The 23,219-nt window shown below is 68.4% G+C and overlaps 6 protein-coding genes across 6 annotated transcripts in view; 3 read left to right on the top strand and 3 right to left on the bottom strand.

Annotated features, from left to right (window-relative positions):
* The window catches only part of CHLNCDRAFT_58181 (hypothetical protein), a gene marked incomplete at its 5' end in the record, with an annotated part of 6,031 nt that extends 5,365 nt beyond the window's left edge, over positions 1–666 (top strand). The window contains 2 exons of the mRNA XM_005846726.1: positions 83–159; positions 511–666. Of these exons, the coding sequence (XP_005846788.1) occupies positions 83–159; positions 511–627 (194 nt within the window). The 3' untranslated portion in view covers positions 628–666. The remainder of the gene's footprint in view (positions 1–82; positions 160–510) is intronic.
* Positions 667–1,329: 663 nt separating this feature from the next.
* Positions 1,330–3,770, bottom strand: CHLNCDRAFT_135311 (hypothetical protein; the record flags this gene model as incomplete). Its single annotated transcript, XM_005846580.1, has 7 exons — positions 1,330–1,652; positions 1,863–1,948; positions 2,087–2,196; positions 2,370–2,472; positions 2,660–2,908; positions 3,171–3,290; positions 3,688–3,770. The coding sequence occupies 7 exons, from the start codon at positions 3,768–3,770 to the stop codon at positions 1,330–1,332; spliced, it is 1,074 nt and encodes a 357-aa protein (XP_005846642.1).
* Positions 3,771–13,250: 9,480 nt separating this feature from the next.
* On the bottom strand, positions 13,251–15,755 carry CHLNCDRAFT_8066 (hypothetical protein; the record flags this gene model as incomplete). Its single annotated transcript, XM_005846579.1, has 9 exons — positions 13,251–13,492; positions 13,648–13,798; positions 14,027–14,252; positions 14,412–14,553; positions 14,632–14,820; positions 14,950–15,114; positions 15,165–15,181; positions 15,300–15,448; positions 15,636–15,755. Coding segments are annotated over 9 exons (1,401 nt in total), but the record flags the coding sequence as incomplete, so codon positions are not given.
* Positions 15,756–16,164: 409 nt separating this feature from the next.
* Positions 16,165–17,412, top strand: CHLNCDRAFT_58180 (hypothetical protein; the record flags this gene model as incomplete). Its single annotated transcript, XM_005846725.1, has 4 exons — positions 16,165–16,492; positions 16,643–16,825; positions 16,959–17,091; positions 17,261–17,412. The coding sequence occupies exons 1-4, from the start codon at positions 16,190–16,192 to the stop codon at positions 17,410–17,412; spliced, it is 771 nt and encodes a 256-aa protein (XP_005846787.1). The 5' UTR covers positions 16,165–16,189.
* A 2,425-nt stretch (positions 17,413–19,837) lies between these two features.
* Positions 19,838–21,539, bottom strand: CHLNCDRAFT_135305 (hypothetical protein; the record flags this gene model as incomplete). The annotated part of the gene is made up of 5 exons (XM_005846578.1): positions 19,838–20,092; positions 20,216–20,296; positions 20,355–20,671; positions 20,838–21,109; positions 21,271–21,539. The coding sequence occupies 5 exons, from the start codon at positions 21,537–21,539 to the stop codon at positions 19,838–19,840; spliced, it is 1,194 nt and encodes a 397-aa protein (XP_005846640.1).
* A 958-nt stretch (positions 21,540–22,497) lies between these two features.
* The window catches only part of CHLNCDRAFT_135304 (26S proteasome AAA-ATPase subunit RPT6a), a gene marked incomplete at both ends in the record, with an annotated part of 3,224 nt that continues 2,502 nt past the window's right edge, over positions 22,498–23,219 (top strand). Inside the window, 3 exons of the mRNA XM_005846724.1 lie at positions 22,498–22,645; positions 22,736–22,803; positions 22,964–23,062. Coding sequence (XP_005846786.1) covers positions 22,498–22,645; positions 22,736–22,803; positions 22,964–23,062 — 315 coding nt within the window. The remainder of the gene's footprint in view (positions 22,646–22,735; positions 22,804–22,963; positions 23,063–23,219) is intronic.

Raw genomic sequence — 23,219 nt, 5'->3', positions numbered from 1 at the left:
CCCACGCCGTTGAGCAGTTGCAGCAAGCGGAACTGCCTGACAAGCTCCACATCAAGCAGCTTGGTGTTATTGACTGGCGCAGTCGGCACACAGCTGATCTGGAGAGGGTGCACGGTGATATTGGGGCGCCCATGCGTCTTGCACTCCCATACCGGCAACGTGAGCCTGCCCACCACGCCGAGCGGCCCATAAAACACAGCTGCCTGGCTGCCCGTCTTGTGCAACTCACAGCAGCTGCCATTTTCTGCTGCTAAGTGGCAAGGAAGCGGCTCCATGCTGGCCAGCTGGGCTTGCCGCTGCTGGAGCTGCTGCTGGCGCTCCTGCCGCTGCTGCGCCGCCCGGCCCGGCAGAGAGGCCAAGAAGGCATCCACGTCCGCTCCGAGCCGAGCCTCCCAGTGATCACGTTTGCGTCCTTGCCGGTCGCCCCAGCCTAAGAAGCCGCTGGGTGCTCGCTCATCCTCGTTGTCATCCCTCTCACCCCGCCGCCTGGCCTGCCCTGGCACATTGAAGGGAGCTTGTTGTCCTGGTCTACTTGCACGGGATCTTTTTGGCTGTGGCCCGTCTAGAGGCCTGGGGGCCGTGGTCTTGCTAACCACCTTCACCCTAAAGTGGTGGCTCATGTCCTAGAAAGCATATTACGGTTGCTGGGATGCCAACAGAACAAACGGGAGGGAGAATGATGCATGATTGAGGATGATGTCCCCAATGACCCTCCAGGTGGGGGGCCATCATGCCCATCATGGGGCACATCCTTACCGGGAGGCCTACCTGCAGGACAGGCAGGAAAACTCATTTCATTAGGTCCGCTTCCCGCTTTAGTCTCGTCATGTTTGCTCCCCCATCTGCAATTGGGGTGCTTACAGTGAGCTGGAGGCGATGCCCCCGCAACGCCAGTCATGCCAGTGCCTGGGCGCCGGCGGGGCAGGCGCCGGCGGGTGCCTGCCGCCAGCGCGCAGCCAGCTTGCTTAGCGTATGGTGCAGGTGGGGTGTTTACAGTCTACAGTCTGTTTTCAGCAATCAACGCGCCAATCAGGATCCACAGGAACAGCACACGGAAGTTCTGTGCACCCGGGGAGCTTTGGCGCGTGCCATGGAGAGGAATAGGTGAAGAATGGGGATGGGCGAAGCGCCAAGAATCGAGAAATGAAAGGGGCAGGAAGGGATGTCACGAGTGGAGCGAGGGGTAAGGCCGCACGCCGCGCCATTCCCCCTTGCATGCGGGGCAGGTGGCAGGCAGGGGCGATGGCGCGCATCGTGCGCTCAAGAATGGTGTGGTCAACAAGTGAGGTAAGGCAGTGCACAAATTTGTGGGTGCTGCGCCTGCCCGCCCTACTCCACCAGGAAGTCTCCGTAGATCACTCCGCCGATGGAGTACTGCGTGGGGCGGGGCTGTGGCTGGCAGGGGCCCCTGGCCCGGTTGGGCCGGCACGGCTCCCAGCTCAGCTGCAGCGGCTTGTCCAGCCACCAGCCCCCGAGCTGCACGATCCAGGTGTAGAGGTCGACGCGCGCCACGCTGGCCGCCCACTCGCTGTCCGTGTTGAGCAGCACCCAGCGCCGCCGCTCCAAAAACTTCTTCAGCCAGCGCTTCTCGTCCACGCCCTTGAGCGGGGCGCCTCCCAGCTGCTGGTTCACCCACGCTGCCATGCCGTTGACTGCACTCGAGGCAGGGCCAGGCGGGCAGCGTGGCGAGGCACGCATGGAGTGATGCAGCAGCAGCAGCAGCAGCACCAGCAGCAGCAGCACCAGCAGCAGCAGCAGCAGCAGCAGCGGCGTGGCCTAGTGCAGCATGCTTGTTGCCGCTGATGGGCAGGCACATGTCCCCCACCCCATCCCCAGCCGACCGCACGCCACCAGCCTCGCACCCGAGATGCTGTACACGTCTTGGTCTGGATCGGAGTAGCCGTGCTGGATGTAGGCGTCATACAGCTGAGCCTTGGTGAGGGACAGCCTGGCGGCCAGCAAGGGAGGGGGGCGGGCAGGAGCAGGATGTAGGTACACTCGGCAGCCTGCCAACAGCAGGCAGGCTCACCAAGTGGCAGAAGCGGCAGCGGGGCTCCCGGCGCCCAGGCGAGGCGGGGCGTCGCACCTGATGCCGTACTGCTTGGCCAGCTGCTGGGAGGGGGTGAAGTACAGCTGGTCCGCAAAGTAGTCTTGGGTGCGCCGAAACAGCGGGTCGCGCGCAGCCAGCGCCACGGCCTGCACCAGCAGCAGACGGCGCCGCAGCTTGCTTGGGGCACGCCGGGCTGCTGGCATGCCGCGCACCGCCTGCGCATGCTGCGCTGGGAGCTGGGGCCAGGCCCGCGGCCCACGGCCCGCGGCCCGCCGCCGCCCGGCAGCCCTGGCACGGCAGCACCACCGCGAATGCGCACCTGGATGAAGCCGTCCAGACCCGCCACATTGCTCCCGCCGCCTCCCCTGTCGATGCGCTCCAGGGCTGCCAGGTACTTGGCCAGCCCATTGCCTGCGGGCTTGCTTCACATACCTGCGCACCACCAGCACGCCGTCCCCTGTGCCCGTACAGAAGCCGCTCCTGCACGCAGCGCTCGCACGCACACACACGCACACGCACACGCCCATCGGCGGGGCGCAAGGTGGCCGTCGCAGGCACGGCGCGCTGCACGTGTGAATAGCAGCGCAGCGCACGCCAGCCGGGGCCCACCCAGCAACCGATGCATGCACAGCAGGCGCGGCAGCCACAGCAGGCGCAGCAGGCGCAGCGTGGCGGGCGTGCCTGCCGAATGTGATGCCGCGGCCGTCGCCCAGGTTTTCTGCATAGCTGTAGCCCGGATCCAGCGAGGCATTCTCGAAAATGGACAGGAGCTCCTCCGCTCTCCTCTTGCCAACTGGCGACAGATCGTTCCAGCGGAACGGCGTGGGAGAGGGGTTGGGCTTGGGGCTGGGCTTGGGGCTGGGCTTGGGGGATGGGCGAGGGCGGGGCGAAGGCTTGGGGGATGGACGGGGGCTTGGTGATGGCTTTGGTTTTGGCGGAGGTCTTGATGCTCGACAACTGAAGGGATAGCAGACAGGTGTGGGGGGAGTGCTGTGAAGCAGTGCTCTCTTTGGAGGGTGAAGCAGTGCCCTCGTTGGAGGCACCTGAGAAGACGCACGGACACCTGCCAACGGAACACGTGGCAGCATGCACAGCATGCACCTCAAGCAGGGCTGCGCACCTGTAGTAGAAGCTCAGGACCTTGGTCTTGCGAAAAAACTTGCACCCGGCCACCCCAAACTTGCGGTCCGACGCCAGCACCGAGCAGGTGCGCTGCCGGAGGCATGCCTTGGTCAACACACTGCGCACGCACAGCAGGCGTGGGCTACGATGTGGTGGGGCAGGAACATGCTCTGCCTGGCCGGCAGGCCGCGGAATGTGAGTGCACCCGCTCACCGGTAAGTCGAGGTGGAGTTGCAGCGCTGTGAAATGCTGCCGTAGACGGGACGGTGGATGCATGAGATTACTTGGCCGGCGGGGCAGCGGGCCACTGCTGTGCCCCCTTCCCGGGCGCTTGTCCTCTTGTAACGAGTCTTGGTCACTGCAGATGCGGGCATGCATGAATATCATGAACTACAGCAGGCAGGCAGCGCGAACAACAAGACTTGCATGGGCTGGCATCACTACGGCGGGCAAAGTGGCTGGCACGACTGTGGAACCCGCCCCTCATCGGCGCAGACAGCTTGCAGCCACCCTACCTGCAGATCTTGCGGCAGGAACCAGTGCTGCTAGTAGTAAGAAGGCTAACTGCAGCAGCGCTGCCTGGCGTGGTCGCCGCCATGCCGTGCGCATGCTGCCGCCCATGACCATGACTCTGACATTTGCTGGGTGCCCCTCTGCCACAGCATCAGACGCCAACATGCGCGTCCTGGTTCCTGCGCCAGGCCTCGAACCACGGCCTTTGTTTGTGGGTGCCGGACAAGAAGCTGAGGCCGCGGGCTGTGTCCTATTTTTGTCCCGCGCCCGCGTGCTGTGCAATTGGGTCAGATCCAATGGCGAAAACCAGGCAATCGCGCTGCTGGGTTCAACAGCGTTCACAAAGCCTGCAAACCAAGGTTGGCTCCCAGTGCCGCCTGGCGTGCACCCGAGGCGTGTGGGGCTTGCAGCTGCTCGGGGAAGAGGCATCGGAGCCCAATGGACATCGATTTTGCATTATGCGCCCAGCCGTGAAATGCGTGATATGGCTGTGGAAATTGGGTGGTTTCCAGCTAATTCTTGGCCTGTCGAGGCTGTCAATGGCTAGCATGATCCTCAGACACACCTGAGTCATGGAGTTTCGCTTCAGCGGGGATCTCAAAAGCCCGAAGAAAACACGGTACACCAGCCCCGCAGAGGGCCTAGGAGCTACACCTGGGGCGCCTGGGGGGCAGCCTCATGTCCAGGGATCGCCAGCAGCTGCAGCCCAGCCGCAGCAGCAATGGCCCCAACCCGCCCAGGAACAGCCCAGAACCCAGGAACAGCCCAGGGAGGCGGGCGGAAGCAATGAGGGCGCGTTGGCAGGGGCAGCAGGCCCTGGGGGCGAGCCGGCAGTGACTGGTGGGTCCTCACCCTCCCCTCCCCGCCCGCCCTGCCACAATACGTGGCTGGTCGGCTGCCCTCCTGGCGTGCCGCGCTTGCTTGTTGGCCTGCCGAGCCCCTCCTCACGCCCTGCCCGCAGATGCCGCCAAGGCCTTCCGCGAGCTGCGCGTGCGGCCGGCGCTGAGCGGCGTCGAGCGCGCGGCGCGGGCGGGCAGCCCGGCGCGGCCCGCGGGCGCCCCCGACCGCCCCTCCTCCCCCAAAAAGCGCAAGGCCACGTACAACATCGACAAGGAGTTCATCCTGAAGGACGACAAGGTCAAGCGCAACACGGGTAGGAAGGGGAGGCGCGCTGCCGGGTGCTGGGGGTGGCTGGGACTCGGAAACGGCCGGGGGTGTTGGCTCTGCCTGGAGGTCGCACGGTGGAGCTGGTGCTGCGGCGTGTGGCAGCCTGCGATGCTGGATGGCTGCGCAGGGAGAGCACCCTCACGGAAGCAGCCGCAGTAGCGTGCCCCTTCACGCCGGCTGAGCCACGCTGGCGCTGTGCCTGCTGTGCCGTGCCCCCCTGCGCCTGCAGACACGCAGGGCGACATCAGCCAGGCGCGCGGCCAGCTGGGTCAGCTGCTGTTTGAGTTCAGCCAGATTGAGCTCAACCGGGACCTGCTGGAGGCGATCAAGCGCACAGAGTCCAAGACAGGTGGGTTGGGCGGGCGGGCGGTTGGCTGGCTGGCTGGCGGGCCGGCGGGCGGCAGGCACCCCCTCGCGAAGCAATCCCGTTGTGCGATGCGTGCAGGGCGCAGCACCGGCAGCCGCCCCTCCGCGCCAGGCCGCCTCAACCGTGCCGCCTTTGAGCTGGCAGTGGCCGAGGCTGCGGAGCTGCTGCAGTCGCAGCTCAGGTGGGCGCAGAGCGGCGGCTGGCCGGCACTGCTTGGGGCGAGGCGCGGGGCCGCAGCCAGCATTCTCCGCCTCATCCTGCCCTCAGCCCCCCTCGTACGCCTGCCGCCGTGCTGCTGTGCATCGCTCACGCGCCCCTGCTGGCCGCCCCGCTGCCCGCCGCAGCACGGTGGAGGCGCACTGCGAGGATGCGGCGCTGCGTGCCGCCATCCTGCGCACCTATGCCGTGCAAGCCATCGCCACCTTTGCAGACGAAGGTGGGAGGCAGCGGCGGCACGGGCCGGTGCAGCACCGGGAGCTGCCTGCTCCTGCTCACCCGCCGCGCCGCGCTGCGCTGGCTCTGCATTGCAGAGCCCGACAGCGAGGAGGAGGATGGGGAGGAGGGTGCTGGCGGGGGCGCTGCCACGTCGTCCGACGAGGAGAACAACGACAGCAATAGCCAGCGCCTGCGCGGCGGCAGCAGCAGCGTGGAGGGCGCGCAGCAGGCGGCCTCGGGCGACGCCGCCAGCCAGCAGTCGCAGGGCATGCAGGCGGCGCCGCGCCCCGGCTCCGCCGCGGGCTGCCACTCGCCGCCGCACCCGCGCGGCGCGCGGGGAGGGCAGCCGGGCCAGCAGGCGGCGGCGGCGGCGGCGCTGGGGCGCCAGCCCGGCGCCGGCGGCGTCGTGCCCATGTCCCCGCAGCGCGCTCAGGCCGCGGGGTCTGCCGCTGAGCAGGCCAGCTCCTCCTTCCTGCCGGATGCCCCTCCCGACTCTGCGCTTGAGGACACAGCCACCGCGGCGCTGCGGCAGGAGCAGGAGCCCCAGCAGCAGCAGGGGGGCATGGCGCAGCAGGGCGCGCAGCTGCCTGCGGCGGTGGCGGCCACGCAGCAGCAGCGGCAGCAGCAGCAGCGGCAGCGGGGCGGCGGCGGCGGCCAGGCGCCCGACGACGGCCACATGCAGCAGCGCATGCGCATGCTGTCGCTGGAGGCCGAGGGCTCTGCACACCTGCAGCAGGCCTCTTGTGTGGGCGAGGGCAAGGAGGAGGAGGAGGAAGGCCCCACCGACATGGTGCGCTCGCCGGCGCCCGTCACGAGCCGGCGCACGGCGCCGCAGCGCCTGCCGCCGCCCGACGAGCGCGAGGAGGACGTGGCGCCGGCGGCGGCGGCGGCGGAGGCAGCACGCGTGCTGGGGCAGGGGCAGGGCGCGGGCGGCGGCTCGCGCCGCGCCTCGACGGCGGTGGTGGCGGAGGAGGCGCGCAGGCTGGCGCTCAGCGGCCGGGCCCAGCAGCATCGGCGCCAGCAGCAGCAGCAGCAGCAGCAGCAGCAGCAGCAGCAGCAGCAGCAGGGGCAGCAGGGGGAGCATGCGGAGCAGGAGGGCAGCGAGGGGACCAGCGGGGGCCAGGCATCCAGCGCCGCCGCCGAGCCTCCCAAGCGCCAGCGCCGCAGCGGCGACCTGCTGCCGCCGCTGCACGAGCACTCCTCGCAGCACGCGCGCCGCGCCTCGGACCCAGGCTCTGCCGCGGATGGCGGCGCCACCCAGCGTGCCCTCATCCTGGGCAGCCTGCAGCCGCGCCCGGCTGGGGAGCCGCCGCAGCAGCTGACGCAGCAGAAGCAGCAGCCCGCGGGCCCGCCCAGCCTGCCGCCGGCAGGCCCGCAGCAGGACGGCGGCGGCGGCAGCCCCGGCGGCGAGGCCGACCAGCAGGAAGCAGCAGCAGCGGCGGCGGCGGCGGCGGCAGCGGCGGCGGAGGGGCTTCCCTCGGATGCCACGCTGCGCCTGCGTGGCGCGCACAGCGGCAGCAGCGTGTGGGGCAGCACCCTGGTGTGTGCCGACCTCACGGTCAACGACGTCGCCTCCCAGTACTGGCCCTTCCTGCGCTCCGCCATGCAGGGCCAGGTGCGCCGCTCCGCCGCCTGCTGCTGGGCAGTCTGCGGGGGGCCTTGAGGGGGGCCTTGGGAGGGCTGGCTGGCGGGCGAGGGCGATGAGCGGCAGCGTGCAAGTGTTTGATCCCAAGGGGGGGCACATGTGGGGGTGGCACCACGCGTGAGAACATCATGACGGTGCGCCTAGCTGCAGGCCAGGGCGTGCTCGTGCCCGACCCTGCCCCGCGCGCCTCGCCCTCCCCTGCCCGCGCCCACCACCCGCAGGCGGCGCAGCTGCAGGCGGGCGACAAGGAGCTGGTGGCGGCGCTGGTTCGCATGCTGGGGGACACCATCACAGGTGCGGTGTGCTGCCGGGCTGGGCAGACCGCTGCTGGGTGGCCGGCTGGCCGGCTGGCCTGCGGGGCGACCAACAGCAGCTCCGCCTCGCCGCCATGCTGGACGGCCAGGCGCCGGCAGCGGCAGTCTGCCGCCCAGCATGTGCCAGCATGTGCCAACCGCCGACGCCAGGGTTCCCTGCTGCGCCGTGCTGCGCTGTGCAGACACCTACATGGCCGAGGCGGGCACGGGGCAGCGCCCCGCCTCTGAGGCCAAGAGCCTGGTGGCCGCCACCGCCTTTGACGACTTCTTCCGCGCCAAGGTGGCGGCAGAGTCGTCGGGGGCCTCGCTGTGAGGCGCTCGCCGCGGCGCCGGTGGCTGGCTGGGCTGGAAGAAGCGTGGGGCAGGCTGGGCGGCGGCGGATTGTGTGAGCGACGAGTGAAGCCCGCCAAGAGTTGCCACGGCCCCCTCCTGCCTGGTGCTGGGTTGGGCTGGCTGTCCTTTTTCCTCATGTACTGTACTCTGCAAGTGGTAGCACTGCTCCCTTCTGTACTCTTTGTTTCGCTTTGGTATTGCGCCCCCCTTGGCTGCGCCATCGAAGGAATGCTTTGCAGTGTTGCTGCCTTGCCCTCTTCCCCTTACCTGTCTAAGGCTATGTCTAGGCTTTATACCTTCTGAGAACTTCATCTTTTGGCAGCAACACGCGCCAACAACACCTGAACAGCAAGTAGTGCAACTTGAGCGTTGCCGCCGCCCTGCACGGCAGCTGCCCCGTACGCCGCTCCCGTCTGGTGCCACCGGCTCCTTCTGCGCTTTCATGAGAAACGTGCAGGCCTTCAGCGTAACCTCCGTCGCTTGTGTCCAGTGACAAGATGCAGCACAGGCACTCTTGCGAAGGGACCTGTACAAACTGGCGCCACTTGACTGCGCCACCTGGTTGCTGCCGGCGCTGGCGGTCGTACCATGGGGGACGCGGGCCTGCTCGCGCTAGACATGCGCCCGGGACTTGCTTTGAATTTGCTTGTGAATCGCTTCAGCTGGTGTTGATAGGCCCCAGCAGCGCACCTGCGACAGCCGCACAAATCTTGATGACGATGCGGGCTGCGCTTCTGCTGGGCGTAGCTGTCCTCCTGGCGGTTGCCCACACTCCTGTCTGCGCTAAAGAGGAGCCCTGGTGAGGGGAGGACCGCAGGGGTGTCCTGCCTGCCTTGGCCGTCCTGTGCAAGGCCGCCAACAGGCCCATTTCAGGCTGGCTGGCTGGCTGGTAAAGTGCAGCCACCAGCCAAAAACAGTCAGCGACAAGCGCGCCATGCCCACCGGCCGGCGGTGTTTTGCGCCCGCCGCCCCCGCCTCACCGCTGCACCCCCTCGCGCCTTTGCGCCCCTTGAAGGAACGTGCTGGCTGACTGGGTGGAGGCGGTGCTGTCCTCTGACCCATACTTTCGGAGGATGGATCGGAGGCAGCGAGCCACCACGCTGTGGCTGGACCCGTTCTTCGGGAACTGCTGCCCTCGATATCTCGAAGGCGGCTGCAACGAGGACTGTGCCAGCGACATGTTTTCGGCAAAAGCAAAGGCGATCGCCACGCTGCTTCACTTCGCCCTCATCGACGCCAGCGAGGGGTGGGCCAAGAGTGTTGGTGTGTCGGGCGTGTGGTTCAACCGCCGCCTTCATGGCCCAGGAGGCAGCCCCGCGGGCCCGATCCAGGCTGGCAAAACGCTGGAAACCGCCCTGTGGAAGCACCCAGATAACCCTCGGGTGAGCGGCAGGACTGCACCTGGGGCTTGGCCCTGCGGGCGGTGTTTGCTCCCTGTGTGTGGCGCTTTGGTGCCGACATGCATGGGCCACCTTGGGCCCTGAGATGGTGCCAGCAGGCGCCCCAAACCCCAGGTGTACCCACTGTGTGTTCTTCCTGCCTGCAAGCGCAGTTGGACGTGGTCGAGGGCGTGGGCGACCAGCGCGACCAGTACTTTGCCACTTTCCCTGCAAAGGTGCGGGGGGGCGGCAGGGCTCAGAGGAGGGGTGTACATGTTGTGGAGGGGCAGGCGAGCGAGTGCTGGTACCCCTGTTGCTGCTGCAGGTCATCCAAATCAAGTCCAACGACACTCTTATCAATCGCGGCGTGGTCACCAGGACCCTGGCCAATGTGAGCTGCCGCTGCCGTCCGCCCAGCTGCGTGCCACCCCCTGTGCCCCTGTCAGTTTGCTGTCGTCTCGCGGCATGGCTCATCCCCATCCTGCCGCACGCTATCTAACCCGCAGGTTATGAATGAGATCTTTGGCCTGACAGCTTACGGCCTGCGGCCCAGCAGCTACAAGTGTGGTGGCGGGTGCTGCTCTAAGCCGGTCTAGCACGGACGGGACACGAAACATATACAACGGAGCGCGCAGGAGGTTTTGGGCCGCTTGATCGTCATCTGCACGCTTCTGCAAAACGCTACTGCAAAACTGAACGCTACTGCAAAACTACTGCCAGTGAACGCAGTGAACGCTCGCCTCCCCCAGATCTCTCTGTCTGTGTGTCTGTTACAACCATCAGTAACAAATGAATGCTACGGTCCCAGCTGTGGTGCTGCAGCTGGAAAAAGTGTGAAGGCACCATACACAAACGAGGAGCCTGCTGTGCCGGAGTGCATTCATTCATTCATTCATTCAGCACACAGCCCGGCCGCCTCTTGCTCGAGGGCGGCCCACTTTGGCCTGGGCCGCCCGGGCCGCCCTCCCCCCCGGGCGCATGTTCGGTGTTGGAGGGGTGTGCCCAGCGATAGGGGGCCCCTGAAGGCATGCGCCGAGGCCGGGAAGCGTGGTTCGGCGCTGCTGCACGCTTGGCGATTTGACCAGAACCACGTGCCGCCGAGCTGCGGCCGCAGTTTCCGGCCCACGGTCTACGGTCGCAGCCACGGGACTCGGCGGCACGGCGTTTGGGCCCAAGCTTGCTGCCGCCGCCGCCGTGCCCGGGGGGCAGCGCGGCGGCAGCGGCACGCTGCGACGCCCCCGTGCTGCCGAGCTGCGGCCGTAGTTTCCTGCCAGAAGCCCACGGCCACAGCCACGGGACTCGGCGGCACGGAGTTTCGGTCCACGGCTTGCTGCCGCCGCCGTCGCAGGGGTGCTGCCTGCGGCGGCGGCGGCACGGCGTTTGGGTCCACGGCTTGCTGCCGCTGCCGCCGCCGCAGGGGTGCTGCNTGCGGCGGCGGCGGTAGCGCACGTGGCAACCCCCCGCGTTTCCTTGCCTCCCATCCACCGGACCCCGTCCTGCGCTTCACTTTGTTTAGGGAGGGGCTGCTCACTGCTCATTGCTCATTGCTCATCGCACACTGCTCAACGCTCATTGCCCTATATCCCACCCAGCCGCAGGACTCCACTGCCGCCCGCGCCCCGCCCCATCTGGCCGCTTGCGCGCCCCATCCCCCCTCGATGGGGCCCGCCCACACCGGGGCCTCCCCCCTCCCGCCCACTGCTTTCTCAACGGCCCCGAGCCGGGGCTGCCCTCATTGCATACATAGTGCGCCTTTCCCTGCTTTTCTAGTGACCTAGCGTTCCGCACTGCCGTTTGGCCAGCCCATGCTCCCGTACCGTTGCGTTTCTCCCCAATGCGCCATGCCACTTTGCCAGTCATACACACGTTTCGATGCGTGCCCTGTCAGCTGCTTGCGTTGCATGTCGCCTTGCTCCACCCCTGTTTTATTGCTTTCTCTGCTTTCGCCCGGTTCCCGTCCCGTTTCGGCGGGGAGTCTATGTTGCAAGCTAGTTCTTGCTTTACCAGACTTTAAGCCCACACAAGCACAAGCAAAGGAGAGAGAAGGGAGGGGTGGGGTGCAGGAAGCTTCTTAAGAGCGGGGGGAGCTGCTGCTCCCGCGTCCTCCTCCTCCTCCTGCGCTCGTTTTAGACATTCGCAGGCTCCAGAAAGATACCATTGACGTTTGGCCAGAAAAAGAGTGCAATACAAGCGGCAAACTGGAGTTTGCCAACGCGCATGCCGCCAGCGGTAAGCGGCAGCAGTACCAGTACCATGGGGCCGCGTCCCCCAAAGCGACGGGCCGCGGGAGGGCGTGCAAGGCATCGCGACTGAGTTTTCCTGCGTGTCGCTTACAGTGTGATACGGCAGCGCACCAGCAACAGCGCCACAAACGACATCGCGATGCGAGTGCTCCTGCTGAGCGTGGCGGTCTTGTTCGCCGTTGCCCATTCTGCAAGTGCACAGAAGCAACAGGAGCCCTGGTGAGGAGTCGCAACCCTTGCAAGAGTTTCCTGCCCGCACCCGCGCGCTCAGCTCACGCTACTTGTGGCAGCCTTTCAAGGGGGAGGACTTGCGAGTGTGCAGCTTAAAGCAGTGAGCCGCGCAAGCCCGCCGGCCAGCGCCGGCTGGGCTTCACCGCCGCCCGCCGCGCGCCGCCCGCCTTCCCACACATCCTTGCAGGGATGTGCTGGCCGACTGGGTGGAGGCGGTGCTGTCCTCGGATCCATATTTCAGGAAGCTTGTGCGGCGGGAGCGGCCGACCAGGCTGTTCCTGGACACGACATGGGCCCCCTGCTGCCCCTCCGCCCGCCTCAAATGCTTCGAGGACTGCGACGTGGGAGTGGCCAAGGCGCGGGCGCTCGCCACGCTGCTCCACCGCTCGCTCCCCGACGCCAGCAAGAACTGGGCTGAAGTCGTGGATGTGGCCGCTGTGATGTTCAACGGCCGCCTCTACTACCCCGGAGAGGCACCCGACAATCCGGTGGAAGCTAGCGACCTGCTGGAGGCCGCCCTGTGGGGCCACCCAGACAACCCTCGGGTGAGTGCGGCGTGTAGAGCCTGTGCCAGATGCCGGGCCAACCCACCTGCCTGCTCTGCCCAGCCTGGCGCTAGGCCCTGCGGGCGGTGCAGGGCGGGGCGCTCCGGTTTGCTCCCAGCCTGCCCTGCCCTGTGCTGCACGCACGCCTCGCGTGCTGCCGGCAGGAATGGGCCGGCCGCCTCGCGCCGGGGCAGATCATGTCCTGTCCACACGCATCCTGCATGCCAGTGCAGATTGACGCGACTGAGTTGAAAAACCGCGACGGTGTGCAATACTTTGCTTCCTTCCCCCCCAAGGTGCGGTTGTGGTGCTGCGGAGGAGGGGCGTTGTGGAGGCGTGCACTGCGCTGCCACACGGGTTCTGTGCCTCGCTTGCATTGCAGGTCCTCCAAATCAACTCAAACGACACAGACGTCAACAACGGCGTGGTCACCAGGACCGTGGCCAATGTGAGCTGCAGCTGGCTCCCGAGGGTCACAGTTGCTGGGGGCTGTGATCAATCTCCTGGAGCTCTAGGCATGGTGTCTTGCATAAATGCATACCCTGCCCTGCTTCACCCGCAGGCCATGAACGACGTCTTTCAGCTGACGGACTACGGGCTGCGCCCCAGCTCCTGGCGCTGCGGCGGCGGCTGCTGCGCCAAGCCGCTCAAGTAGCGAGGGCGGCCACGCCGTGCATCCATCCCTCGGCCAGAGCGCCAGCGCATCCCAGGAGCACAGGCAGCCCATCCAGCGAATGCACGGCTGTCCTGTGCCGGTGCCTTGCACACACATGCCTCATCGCGATACATTCTTTTGTTTGATCGACGTAATCGACGCAAGACACAGCTCCCAGCCGGTCAAGGCCCGCCGGCCAGCACGTCTGCCTCATCATCTGAGGAGCGCCCCTTGCGGTGCCTGCCCCACAGCGACCCGCCGCCGCCTCCTCCTCCTGCCCCGCCGCCGCCGCCTTCGCCGCCGAACAGCTGCTGCACCTGGTCCAAGGTGAGTCCGTTGGTCTCTGGCAGCACAGCGTGCGCCCACAGGAAGCCGGCGCAGGCGATGGCGGCGTACAGGAAGAAAGCGCCCGAGCCGCCCAGCAGCTGCGTGAGGGTGAGGAAGGTCTGGGCCACCAGCGCGTTGCTGACCCAGTTGGCGGTGGCTGCCAGGCCTGCAGCAGGGGCGGGGCAGCGCGGCTGCGGTGGGTGGGGTGGCCCACCGCTCTTGCCCAGCGTGCCACACTCCCCGGCCCCGGGGACCAGCAGCGGGCGAGGGTGGCAGCCACGCGGTAGCTGGCCGGTGCCGCTGCCAGCCAGCACCACGTACCCGTGGCCACGCCCCTGACCGCCAGCGGATAGATCTCTGCGTTCACGGCCCACGGCACGGGGCCCAGCCCGGGGCTGAATGCCGCCAGGTAGGCGACCAGGCAGGCCAGGATGAGCCAGGTGTAGCGGCTGGGGCAGCCGTGCAGGAAGAGCTGGCCGGGCGGCGGGCAGGGCCCCTGCTGCTGCCCCTGCCCCTGCCCCTGCTGCTGCTGCCCCTGCTGCTGCTGCTGTGGATCCAGCGCCAGGCAGGATCCTGGCGCCAGCAGGTCGCCGCCGCCGGCGCCGCCGCCGCAGAAGCCGCAGCCGTGCCGCAGGCAGGCGGTGCAGTCTGGGAGCGCGGCCGCCGCGGCGCAGGTGGCGTTGCCGCCGCCGTGCGCCACCCGCGGCGAGTGGCGCTCCGCCGCCAGGAAGGCGCCACCCAGGGCGGCCAGCGCCAGCACTACCGCTGCGATGCTGGATAGCAGCAGGCGGCGGCGGCCGAAGCGGTCGATGCAGCGCATGCCCACAACGGTGCCCAGCGCATTGGTGGCGGCGGGGGCCATGGACAGCAGCAGGGCGGCCTGGTTGGAGAGGCCCGCCAGCTGCAGGATGGAGGGCGTGTAGTACCTGCAGCCAGTGGTACCCAAACGCATGGGGCGGTACAGGGTGGGGGCGGTACGGTGGGAACGCCGGCAGGGAGGCGGCCAAGGCGCGGGTCGGGCGCGGAGCGGCATCGCGCGTGCGTGGCAGCAGCCGCATCGCCGTGGCCGCGCGGCCGCCGCTCACATGACGGTATTGATGCCGCAGAGCTGCTGCAGCACCTGGAGCCCCACCCCCACTTGCAGCTCCCGCAGCACGGCCCGGGAGCGCAGCAGGCGCCAGGGGGTGCCCCGCGGAGGGCCGGCGCCGCCGCTCAGGTGCGGGCGCGCTGCCACGGCCGCTGGCCCCGAGGCGCCGCCCTCGCCAGCCTCGCTACCAGCGGCGGTGCTTGCAGGCGGGGCTGCACCAGCTGGCGGCGAGAGGCTGACACCCAGCCTGCGCGCCGCGCGCTGCGCCGCCGCCGTCCTGCCCCGCCGCTCCAGCCACCTGGGGCTCTCCGGCAGCAGCAGCAGGCCGCCCAGCTGCAGCAGCGAGGGCAGCGCCGCCACCCCCAGCATCCAGCGCCACGTGCCGGGCACAAAGCTGAAGGCATAGTCTGCGGGCGGGGAGCGGGCGGGCAGCAGCAGCGCGCCCTCGCCTCAACCCATGCGCGCGGTGCGCGGCCTCAGCACCTGAGCAGGCACCTGCAGGCACCTGCCCGCTATGCCCGCTGCCCCCCGCACACGCTGCCGCCACCTGCCTGCCACATACGCCACAAACTGGCCCAGGGTGATGAGCAGGACGTTGACGGTGACCAGGCTGGCGCGGCGCGCGGGGGGCGAGCACTCCGCGATGAAGATGGGCACCGTCACAGACGCCAGGCCCACGCCCAGCCCCACCAGCGCGCGCCCTGCAGCCAGAGGCGCCGCAGCGGGCCGCTCGCAGCAGTGACACACCCACGCCGCTCCAAAACGCAGCTGAGCAACAGGTGCACGCCGCGGCGGCGGCGGGCTGAGCCAGGCAGCCAGCCAGCCAGCGTGAACGCCTGCCAGCCAGCCAGCCCGCCTGCCCGCCTTGCCTGCCAGCAGCCAGTACTGGTCCTGGGCTGCCGCCATGGCCAGCGCCCCCGCGGTGAACAGCACGTCGGCCAGCAGCAGCGCCGCCTTGCGCCCCACCCGGTCCGCCAGCCAGCCGCCCGCCACCGAGCCGACGCCGGCGCCCACAATGGCGGCCGACACGATCAGCTGCGGTGGGGTGTGTGTGCACGCGAGGGCCAGCAAACGGCGGCATGAGAGTCCACACACACACGCAACCAAGCTGCGGGACGGCGGCGACGCCAAAACCACGCATCGCGCACCCATGCATTGCGCGCTTCCACCTGCAGGGGCCATGAAACTCTTCACAAAGCACCTGCCGCCAGCATAGCCCCACCTCCTGCCAGTGCGCCAGCGCCGCCGGGTCGCCAGCGTACCGCTGCAGCAGGTCGTCGCGTATGTATGGCAGGGCCCCGCTGATGACGCCGGTGTCGAAGCCAAACAGGAAGCCGCCAATGGAGACCACCCACACAAAGAGGCGGAGGAAGGAGGCCTCTGCCGCTGCCCTGCGCGGCGGGGTGCCGGCGGCGGGTGCGCCGCCAGCCCAGTCGTCTTCCTCCTGGCTCTGCCGGCGCGACACCAGGGGCAGGTCCTCCTCCCCAACCACCACCTCTCTGTCCACCGACTGGATGGGCATTTCAAGCTGCACAGGCCGCATACAGCTGCCGCTGGCTGGCAGCGCGCTACAAAGTCGCGGCTAGAGATCCCCTGATCGCCATGGAGTCCCGTGGCGATTCCATGCCGCACGCACAGGCCGCCGGAGGCTTGCTCAGTCACGGTATTGCCTTCCACCCGCAGTACACCCTTGGAAACCCCCTCAAAACGGCCATCCGGCGCCTGCAGGGGCTGTGCGCGGGTGTGGGGCTCGGATTCAGAGGAAGGGACGTCCCGATGCAGTCGCTCCAAGCCCTGGCGGCGCAACGCTCGCACCTGCACCAGCAGCCTCCCCAACCCCAGCAGCAGTGCAACCGGCAACCGCGCGGCGCTGGGCCGCAGCAGTGGCAGCTGCAGGGCGGCAGCAGCGGCCCAGGGCGCCGCCCTGCGCCGGCAGCCACAGGCTGCGCGCCAGCGCTGCTGCCCGCACCGGTGCTGGAGCGCGGGTGTGCGGCGGCCTCGCTGAGCAGGGACAAGCTGTCCAAGCAGCAGCAGGACTACCTGTGCAACTATGGCGCCGCGCTGAGGGCGCTGCAGCAGGTGTGGCTGCCCGCGGCGCCGCCGCGCTCGCCCTGCAGCTGCACAATTGGGCTGCTGGCACGCCACCCTGTAGGGCCCCCTGCTCAGCCCCTTGCAAAAGGCATGCGCGCCGACCATGCCGTCGCCCCGTTCTCCATGCCTTCCCCGCAGGACCTGCCTGTGCTGCTGGAGCGCCAGCCCTGCCTGGACATCTTCTGTGAGGGTGTGGTGTTCCAGGACCACCTGTCCCCCCGCCTGGGCCTGCCCCCCTCCAGCTGCAGCGGCAAGGAGGCCTACCGCCGCCTCCTCTGGTCGCTGCGCTTCCACCGAGCCCTCTTCTTCTGCAAGTCGCGGGTGAGGGGCAGTGGCTGGCGGGCCGCATGGCGCTGTGCACGTGCGCTGTGTCGCCTGCCTCTGCCACCCCAGCGCCCGCCTGCCCCGTTGCCAGCTCGCCCTCCCCACGCCCTCCACGCCCCGCGCGCCGCAGGTGGAGCTGCTGCGCCTGTGGGAGCGGGAGCCCGGGGTGGTGTGCGTGCGGTGGTCGGCACGTGCCTCCCCCCGCCTGCTGGACGGCCTGGTCACCACCGCGTCGGCGGCGCTCAGCCTGGACGGCATGTCAGGTGGGCGCCGCTGCCAGCGGCTGGCGGGCCGGCAGGCTGTGGGTGGGCTGCCGGGTGGGGGGCGCGTGCTGCCCTGCCTGATCCCAGGCGCCGCCGATGGGTGCGTGCCTGCCTCGCCCGGCTCCCTCCTTCCCCCTCCCACCCGCCTCCTCCTGCCACCCGGCTGCAGAGTTCCACTTCAACGACAGCGGGCGCATCATGAAGCACCGCGTGGATTGCGTGAGCTACAGTGGACCCTCGGTGCAGGTGCCGCTGCTGGCGCGGTATGCGCGGCCGCACCTGGTGCCCGGCCTAGCGGGCGGGTCCTGGGACGAGTGCTAGCTGGCCAGGGGAGCCGGCCCCTGCCATTTCCCCTCCCTTACCCGCTGTGAGTCGAGTACTGCCGTCACTCGGCGGCGTTTTGAACGTGCGCAGCTCATCCAAGCCGCCCCCTGCCAAACGCGCCATTTTGAAAGCGAACTGAACCTTATTTCGTTGAGGCAATGCATGAAAGTTTTTACCCGCCTTGCACGCATGCCGGGAAGCCCCTCTGTTTTGGCTGCCGCCGCAAGCCCACCCCCCTGCCCTCCATTCTTCCCTTGGCACTAATGGTCAATGGGCGCTGAACCCAATAATGCCCTTTGTTCCCGCTACTGTTCGAGGTGCCGCCCGATTGAAAGTTGAAGCTGTTGTTGCAGCTGAGAATCATTTTCTGAACGCATTGGTTCAAGCAGTGACGTGCTGTTTACATACAGTTGATCCTGTTTCCCCTGCGGATCCCAGTTTGTTGCCGTGTAACAGGCTGAACAATCGTCTGCTGCCAAAGCGCCGCCGGCTGTTCTGGAGAGGCTCTCTCACTCCTCCTCGCCGCTGAGCGTCGACCGCACATGGACAGGCAGCTCCGGCACTGGTGGGTCCTGCATCCCATGGATGGATGCAGCAAGGGTGAGGTTGGCACACAGTGATAGACCACCAGCGCGCTGTTTGGTAGGTAGCAGGGCATGCGCAGCACCCGCCGCTGCCCCTCGCCACCACTGACATGCGGCGGGGGCTTGATGCGCGGCGACCCGGGGCGCGGCGCCGCGGTGGGGCTGTGGGGCGAGCGCTCGTTCAGCATCTTGGCAGCCTGTGGTGGCAGGCAGCAGCAGATGGGGAGGGTCAGTGAGGGCAGCATGCAGCTTTGACAACCTTTGACAACCTTTGACAGGAAGGCCGCCTCCTGTCAGCGGGGAGAGGAGCCGACGAGCCGACGAGCTGCCGCCTACGTTTGTGGGGCCCGCCTCTGCCAGCACGGCGTCGATGAATTCGCGCCCCGCGGGGTCGCGCTGCCGGGCTGCACTGCCGTGGGGCAGGCGGGCGAGGGCGGGCGAGAATGGGGGCCATGGAGGCGAGCGGCAGCAGGGACAGGGGCATCAGAGTGAGCTGCAGGGCACCGCGGCCTGGACCGCGGGACTAACTACATGCGCAGTGCCTGGCAGCTGCACTGGCAGTGCTCCCAGCCGCGAGGGCGGCTGCTGCCGCCGCGCCCCCGCACCTGGGGTGCGGGTGTGGTAGAAGTGGAGGTCAACCGACAGGTCGGCCAGGTGTGCGCCTGCCGGAGTGATGATGGGGATGCGCACATGGTGCTGGTGCTGCACCTCCTCCAGGTGCGCCAGGCTCATGCTGCCGCTGCCGATGAACTCGTCCATGCCGCCCTCCTCCCCATCGCCCTGCCGCTCCCCCTCGCCCTCCACAGGCTCCCTCACCTCAGCCGCCACAGCGTACAGCGCCACTCGCAGCTGCTTGGCCTCCTCGCTGGGGCCCACCTGAAAAGTCAGCTCCTGCAATGGTGCAAGGGGCGGGGCGCCAGGCCAGCCTGCTCAACCCCCACCCACACCACCTCCCTGGGCTCCCTGGCAAGCAGCTGTTTGTTTTCGGTTGGCCTCCTCCCCGGCCTGCTTGTGGACAGGGCACCGCTGCTCTCTGCGCTGCGCTGCCGTTTGTTTATGAGGGTGCCGAGCATGGGCCCAAGCGCGACAACCGTGCAGTGCTGAATCGGGCCGCAGGCTCGCCTCCTCCCACAGTGTCGGGTCGTCGGGTGCGGCGCCCATCGGCCGCGGCTCGGTGACCAGCCGCCCATAGCCGGGCACCTCGCAGACACAGTACACCTGCCACCGGGGCCCCAGCTGCGGCTCTCTGGAGAGGCAGGAGGCTCGGAAGCCCGAGGCTGAGTGCACCTGCGGGGGAGGGAGGCGGGCAGGGGTGAGCGGCCGGCGGCGGCGGGCCGTTGCCAGGGCTGCTGCCGCAGGAGGGCGATCCAGTTGGGCCTGTGCCTGCCCTTCCACAGTCCAAGGCTCAGCCTGAGCTGCTGCAGCTCTCGGGACGGGTCTCGAAGTGAGCTGAGTCTGCTCCGTAACCCACCTTGACCGCAATCTTGCCAGCCTGGTTCATGTCTTGCTTCGTCCAGGCTGCAGCAACAGCCAAGTGAACCTTGGAGCCTCCAGTCATGGGCTACCCAGCTGCCCTTTCCACCCCTTTGAGCGCCACAGCAAGTCATTTACATGTGTTTCTTAAGGGTTCATTCACTGAATCTCATTGATGGGGTGCAGCAATGAATCAAATTCTGGATGGCGGCAGTACAGAGATAGCTGGCAACAGAGCTGGACAGTTGGCTGGACTCAGTCCTCTCGGGGGTGTTGCTTTCAGCGCAGCACGCGTATCTCGCAGCCGCGCAAACGTGCAGCGGCGGTGTCATGGACACAGGGGGTCAGGCAGTGTTGAGGGCGCGTCAGGCGGCGGCGATGTACAGGGCCGCGATGCGCAGGCGGTAGGTGATCATTCGGTGCGCCGCCAGGCGGCCGGTGGCGTGGGAGGGCACCAGCGGGTCGTGCGCGTGCGGGTGGGGCGGCGCGCTCCTCGGCACCGCGCCAGCCGGCAGGCTGATCTGGCGGCCGACGTGCATGTGCTGCGGCAGCAGGTGGCTGGGCAGCGTGGCGATGGCGGCCAGAAGCCGCACGCCCGCGCCGCCAAGCACCACAGACGTCTGCAGGCAGGGAGGCGGGGGTTGTGGTCAGCAGCGGGTGAATGCTGCTGAGTTCTTGCTGTTAACAGCGCCCCGCAACAGGCGGCACGGCGGCAGCGGCGCCCTGCTGCCCCGCCCGCTCACCAGCGTGACGACGGCGGCCACCATGAAGCCAAACAGGAGGTCAGGCCGCCGCAGCGGCCCCCTGCGCCGCGGCTGCTGCCCCTGCTGCCCGCCGCCCGAGGCCGGGGCCGAGTGTGCTGCTGGCGTAGCCACAACAAACCCGCTCGTGGTTTTGCCCAGAGTTGGGGGCGGCGGGGGCAAGGGCGCCGCTGCTGGCGGCGGTGTCGGCGGCGTCGGCGACGCCCTCGCCCTGCCGCCCAAACAGGCCCATCAGGCCCGGCACAAAGTCTTCTGGCAGCGTGTAGTTGGTGATGCGTCGGCCCCAGCCGCACTCCTGCGCCACCGCCGCCAGCTGGGCGTTGCCCACCGGCGGCACGGCAAAGCCGATGCAGGAGACCGTGTGGTGCAGCGCCTCGGGCAGCGCGTCCAGCAGGCGCACCGTGCACAGCGTGGCCACGGCGCCGCCCAGAGAGTGGCCTGTGGGGGCGGGGGTGGAGAGGGGAGGGGCGCAAGTCAGTTGCATTTTTTCTTATCAGGCTTCCTGGGTTGCAGGTGTGCTGGCAGGTCCTGCCTGCTGCTTGCAGGACGACTCCGGCGCGGCCCACCAGCCAGGCAGCCCCCAGCCGGCTGCCACTCTGCCCACCTGCCAGCACCAGGCGCTTGCCCTGCACCCGCGCCAGGCGGTACAGCTGCTCCACGGGGATGCCCGCGGCGCGGCGCAGGTAGCCGCTGTGCGCAGCAGGCGCGCCCACGCCGCCGCTGCCGGCGTCGGCCGCGGCGCTGCTGGTGCCCTTGCCGGCGGCGGGCTGGAAGACGGGTGCGTGGCGCAGGCGCAGGTTCACCAGATGGTCGGCGGGGCGCTTGGTGCCCAGGAACGCCACCACGAGCGCGTCGCCGGCATCCGCCACCACATACCTGCAGCAGGGCGCGGCATGTGGGCAGCGCTGTGAGCAGCAGCGCAGGAGGAGCAGCAGCAGCAGGAGGGGGAGGTGCCTGTGTGCAGAAGCAGCCGCAAGCAGCAGCCGGAAGAAGCAGCCGGAAGAGGCAGCTGCAGGTGCCAGATGGCGGCGCCTCACCGCTGCTCCTGCTGCGCCGGGCTCCACTGCACGCTGGTGACGCGGGGTGCGGCGGGCAGGTGGCGCAGCAGCCGCTGGATGGCCTCCTCTGCCAGCTGCTCGCCGTGGTCGTCTGCCCGGTAGATACCCTCTGCCAGCGCCACTGCCGCGGCCACGTCCTGGACGCCTGGGCCCAGCACGCCAGCCGCCAAGGGGAATGCCTCTGGCACTGCTGCTGCTGCTGCCTGGCTGGGGCGGGTCCACTCCCCCAGCTCCCGCAGGCTGCTCATCAGGGAGGATGGGGAGGGTAGCCTTGAGGGGACATGCTGCTGGTACCCAGGCACATGTTGCGGCAGTTCCGGCGGAGCCGACGGCGCGGCTATGGTGGCGGTCTGCGCCTGGGCGACGACAGACAAGGCGCCGCGCTTGCCGGCTAGGCGGGGGGCTGCTAGCGAGAGGTGAGGGACCGCAAGGGCTGCCATAGTTGACCGCGGAGGGCTCAACAGGTGTGCAGGTTTGAACCCAGACGGCGAGGGAAACGGGGTGCCTTGCAACTCCAGAGGGTCTAGATGGATGATCGAGCGATGATGCCTTGACGCGGTCGCTGCCGGTGCAGTTTGCTGGGTCATGCTGAACATGCTGGAACGGGCGGTCAGCGCCCCGTGGCATGACGCGGGGCGAGGCATGTGCTAGCAGACGTTCCAACTGCACCTTATTGCCCTCTGGTCTCCCGGCGTGGCCTTGTGCACGCCCGCATTCTCCTCCCGCAGCTAAGCCTACCCGCCATCGCCGAGTCACCTACCGCCATGGCCTCCGACAGTCCACAAACCGCGCCCGAGGGGTGAGGAGAGGCACCTGATGCGCCTGCCGCCCCGCCTGCTCGTCACATGGGACACAGCGCTAGATGGGCAGGAGGCGGCTGTGGCGGATGCCTGCCGCGTCTGTCTCGCTGCACAAGTCGCCATCTAGCCCAGCTACGCATGCATGGCCGCCTGGGCGTGTCTAGGGACCTCCACCGCGCGGCTGGGTTAGTCCGACACGGTCACAGGCCTGGTGCAATGGATCAGGTGTCCACGAGACCCCCATCCAGTTCTGCCGTGCTGTGCTGTGCTGCAGAACGGCGCTCGGCCGGGCCCCATTCCCCTCCCACCGCCGTTTTCAGCAGGTTCATATCCCCACACAGTCACCGGGCTTGTCACCGGGCTGAAGGGGGTCTCAGGCAGGTGATCAGCGGCCGGTGATCGAACTATGGGCGTGGAGGGCCCGGTGGTGCAGCCGGGCCATGGCCTGAGGGACTACTACAGGGGCAAGATCCAGGAGCTGGAGATAGCCATTAGGGACAAGCACCACAACCTGCACCGCATCGAGGCGCAACGCAACGAGCTCAACAGTAGAGGTGCGAGGCGGGGGAGGCCTGGACCGCGGCAGCAGCGCCTGCTGGGCCCTTCAGACGCCCAGCTGACGCCCTGCTCCCCTCTGCCTGCAGTGCGGCTACTCAGGGAGGAGCTGCAGCTGCTCCAAGAGCCGGGCAGCTATGTAGGGGAGGTGATCAAGGTGCGATGGCGCGGACCGTGGCAGGGCAGCAGGCCTCGCGCCGCGGCGGGTGGGCGGGCAGCGGCGGGTGGCGCTCGCCGTGTCGCTGCCGTTCTGCCTGCGGCAGCTTGCTGCTGCCTCGCTCACCGCCTGGGCCTCGCCCCCGCCTGGCGCATCGCAGCTGATGGGCAAGAGCAAGGTGCTGGTCAAAGTCAACCCAGAGGGCAAGTATGTTGTGGACCTTGGTGAGTGTGGAGCAGAGGCACAAATGGAGGCCCGGGTTGCTGGGGCCCTTTGTTGGGCCGAATGCTTGGTCTAGTTTGATCTAGCCTCGCAGCCTGGGCCCCTGCCGGCCTCCTGTGCCGCTCGACTCGGGATTGGCTGGCCCACCGGCAGCCGCCGGCCGCACCCCGGCTCGCCGCCGCCGCTCCCCGCCA

The sequence above is a fragment of the Chlorella variabilis genome (assembly GCF_000147415.1).
Source record: "Chlorella variabilis unplaced genomic scaffold CHLNCscaffold_13, whole genome shotgun sequence".
Taxonomy (NCBI): Eukaryota; Viridiplantae; Chlorophyta; class Trebouxiophyceae; order Chlorellales; family Chlorellaceae; genus Chlorella; species Chlorella variabilis.
The sequence above is the reverse complement of the archived record's forward strand: the minus strand, read 5'-3'. Positions and strand labels throughout refer to the sequence as shown.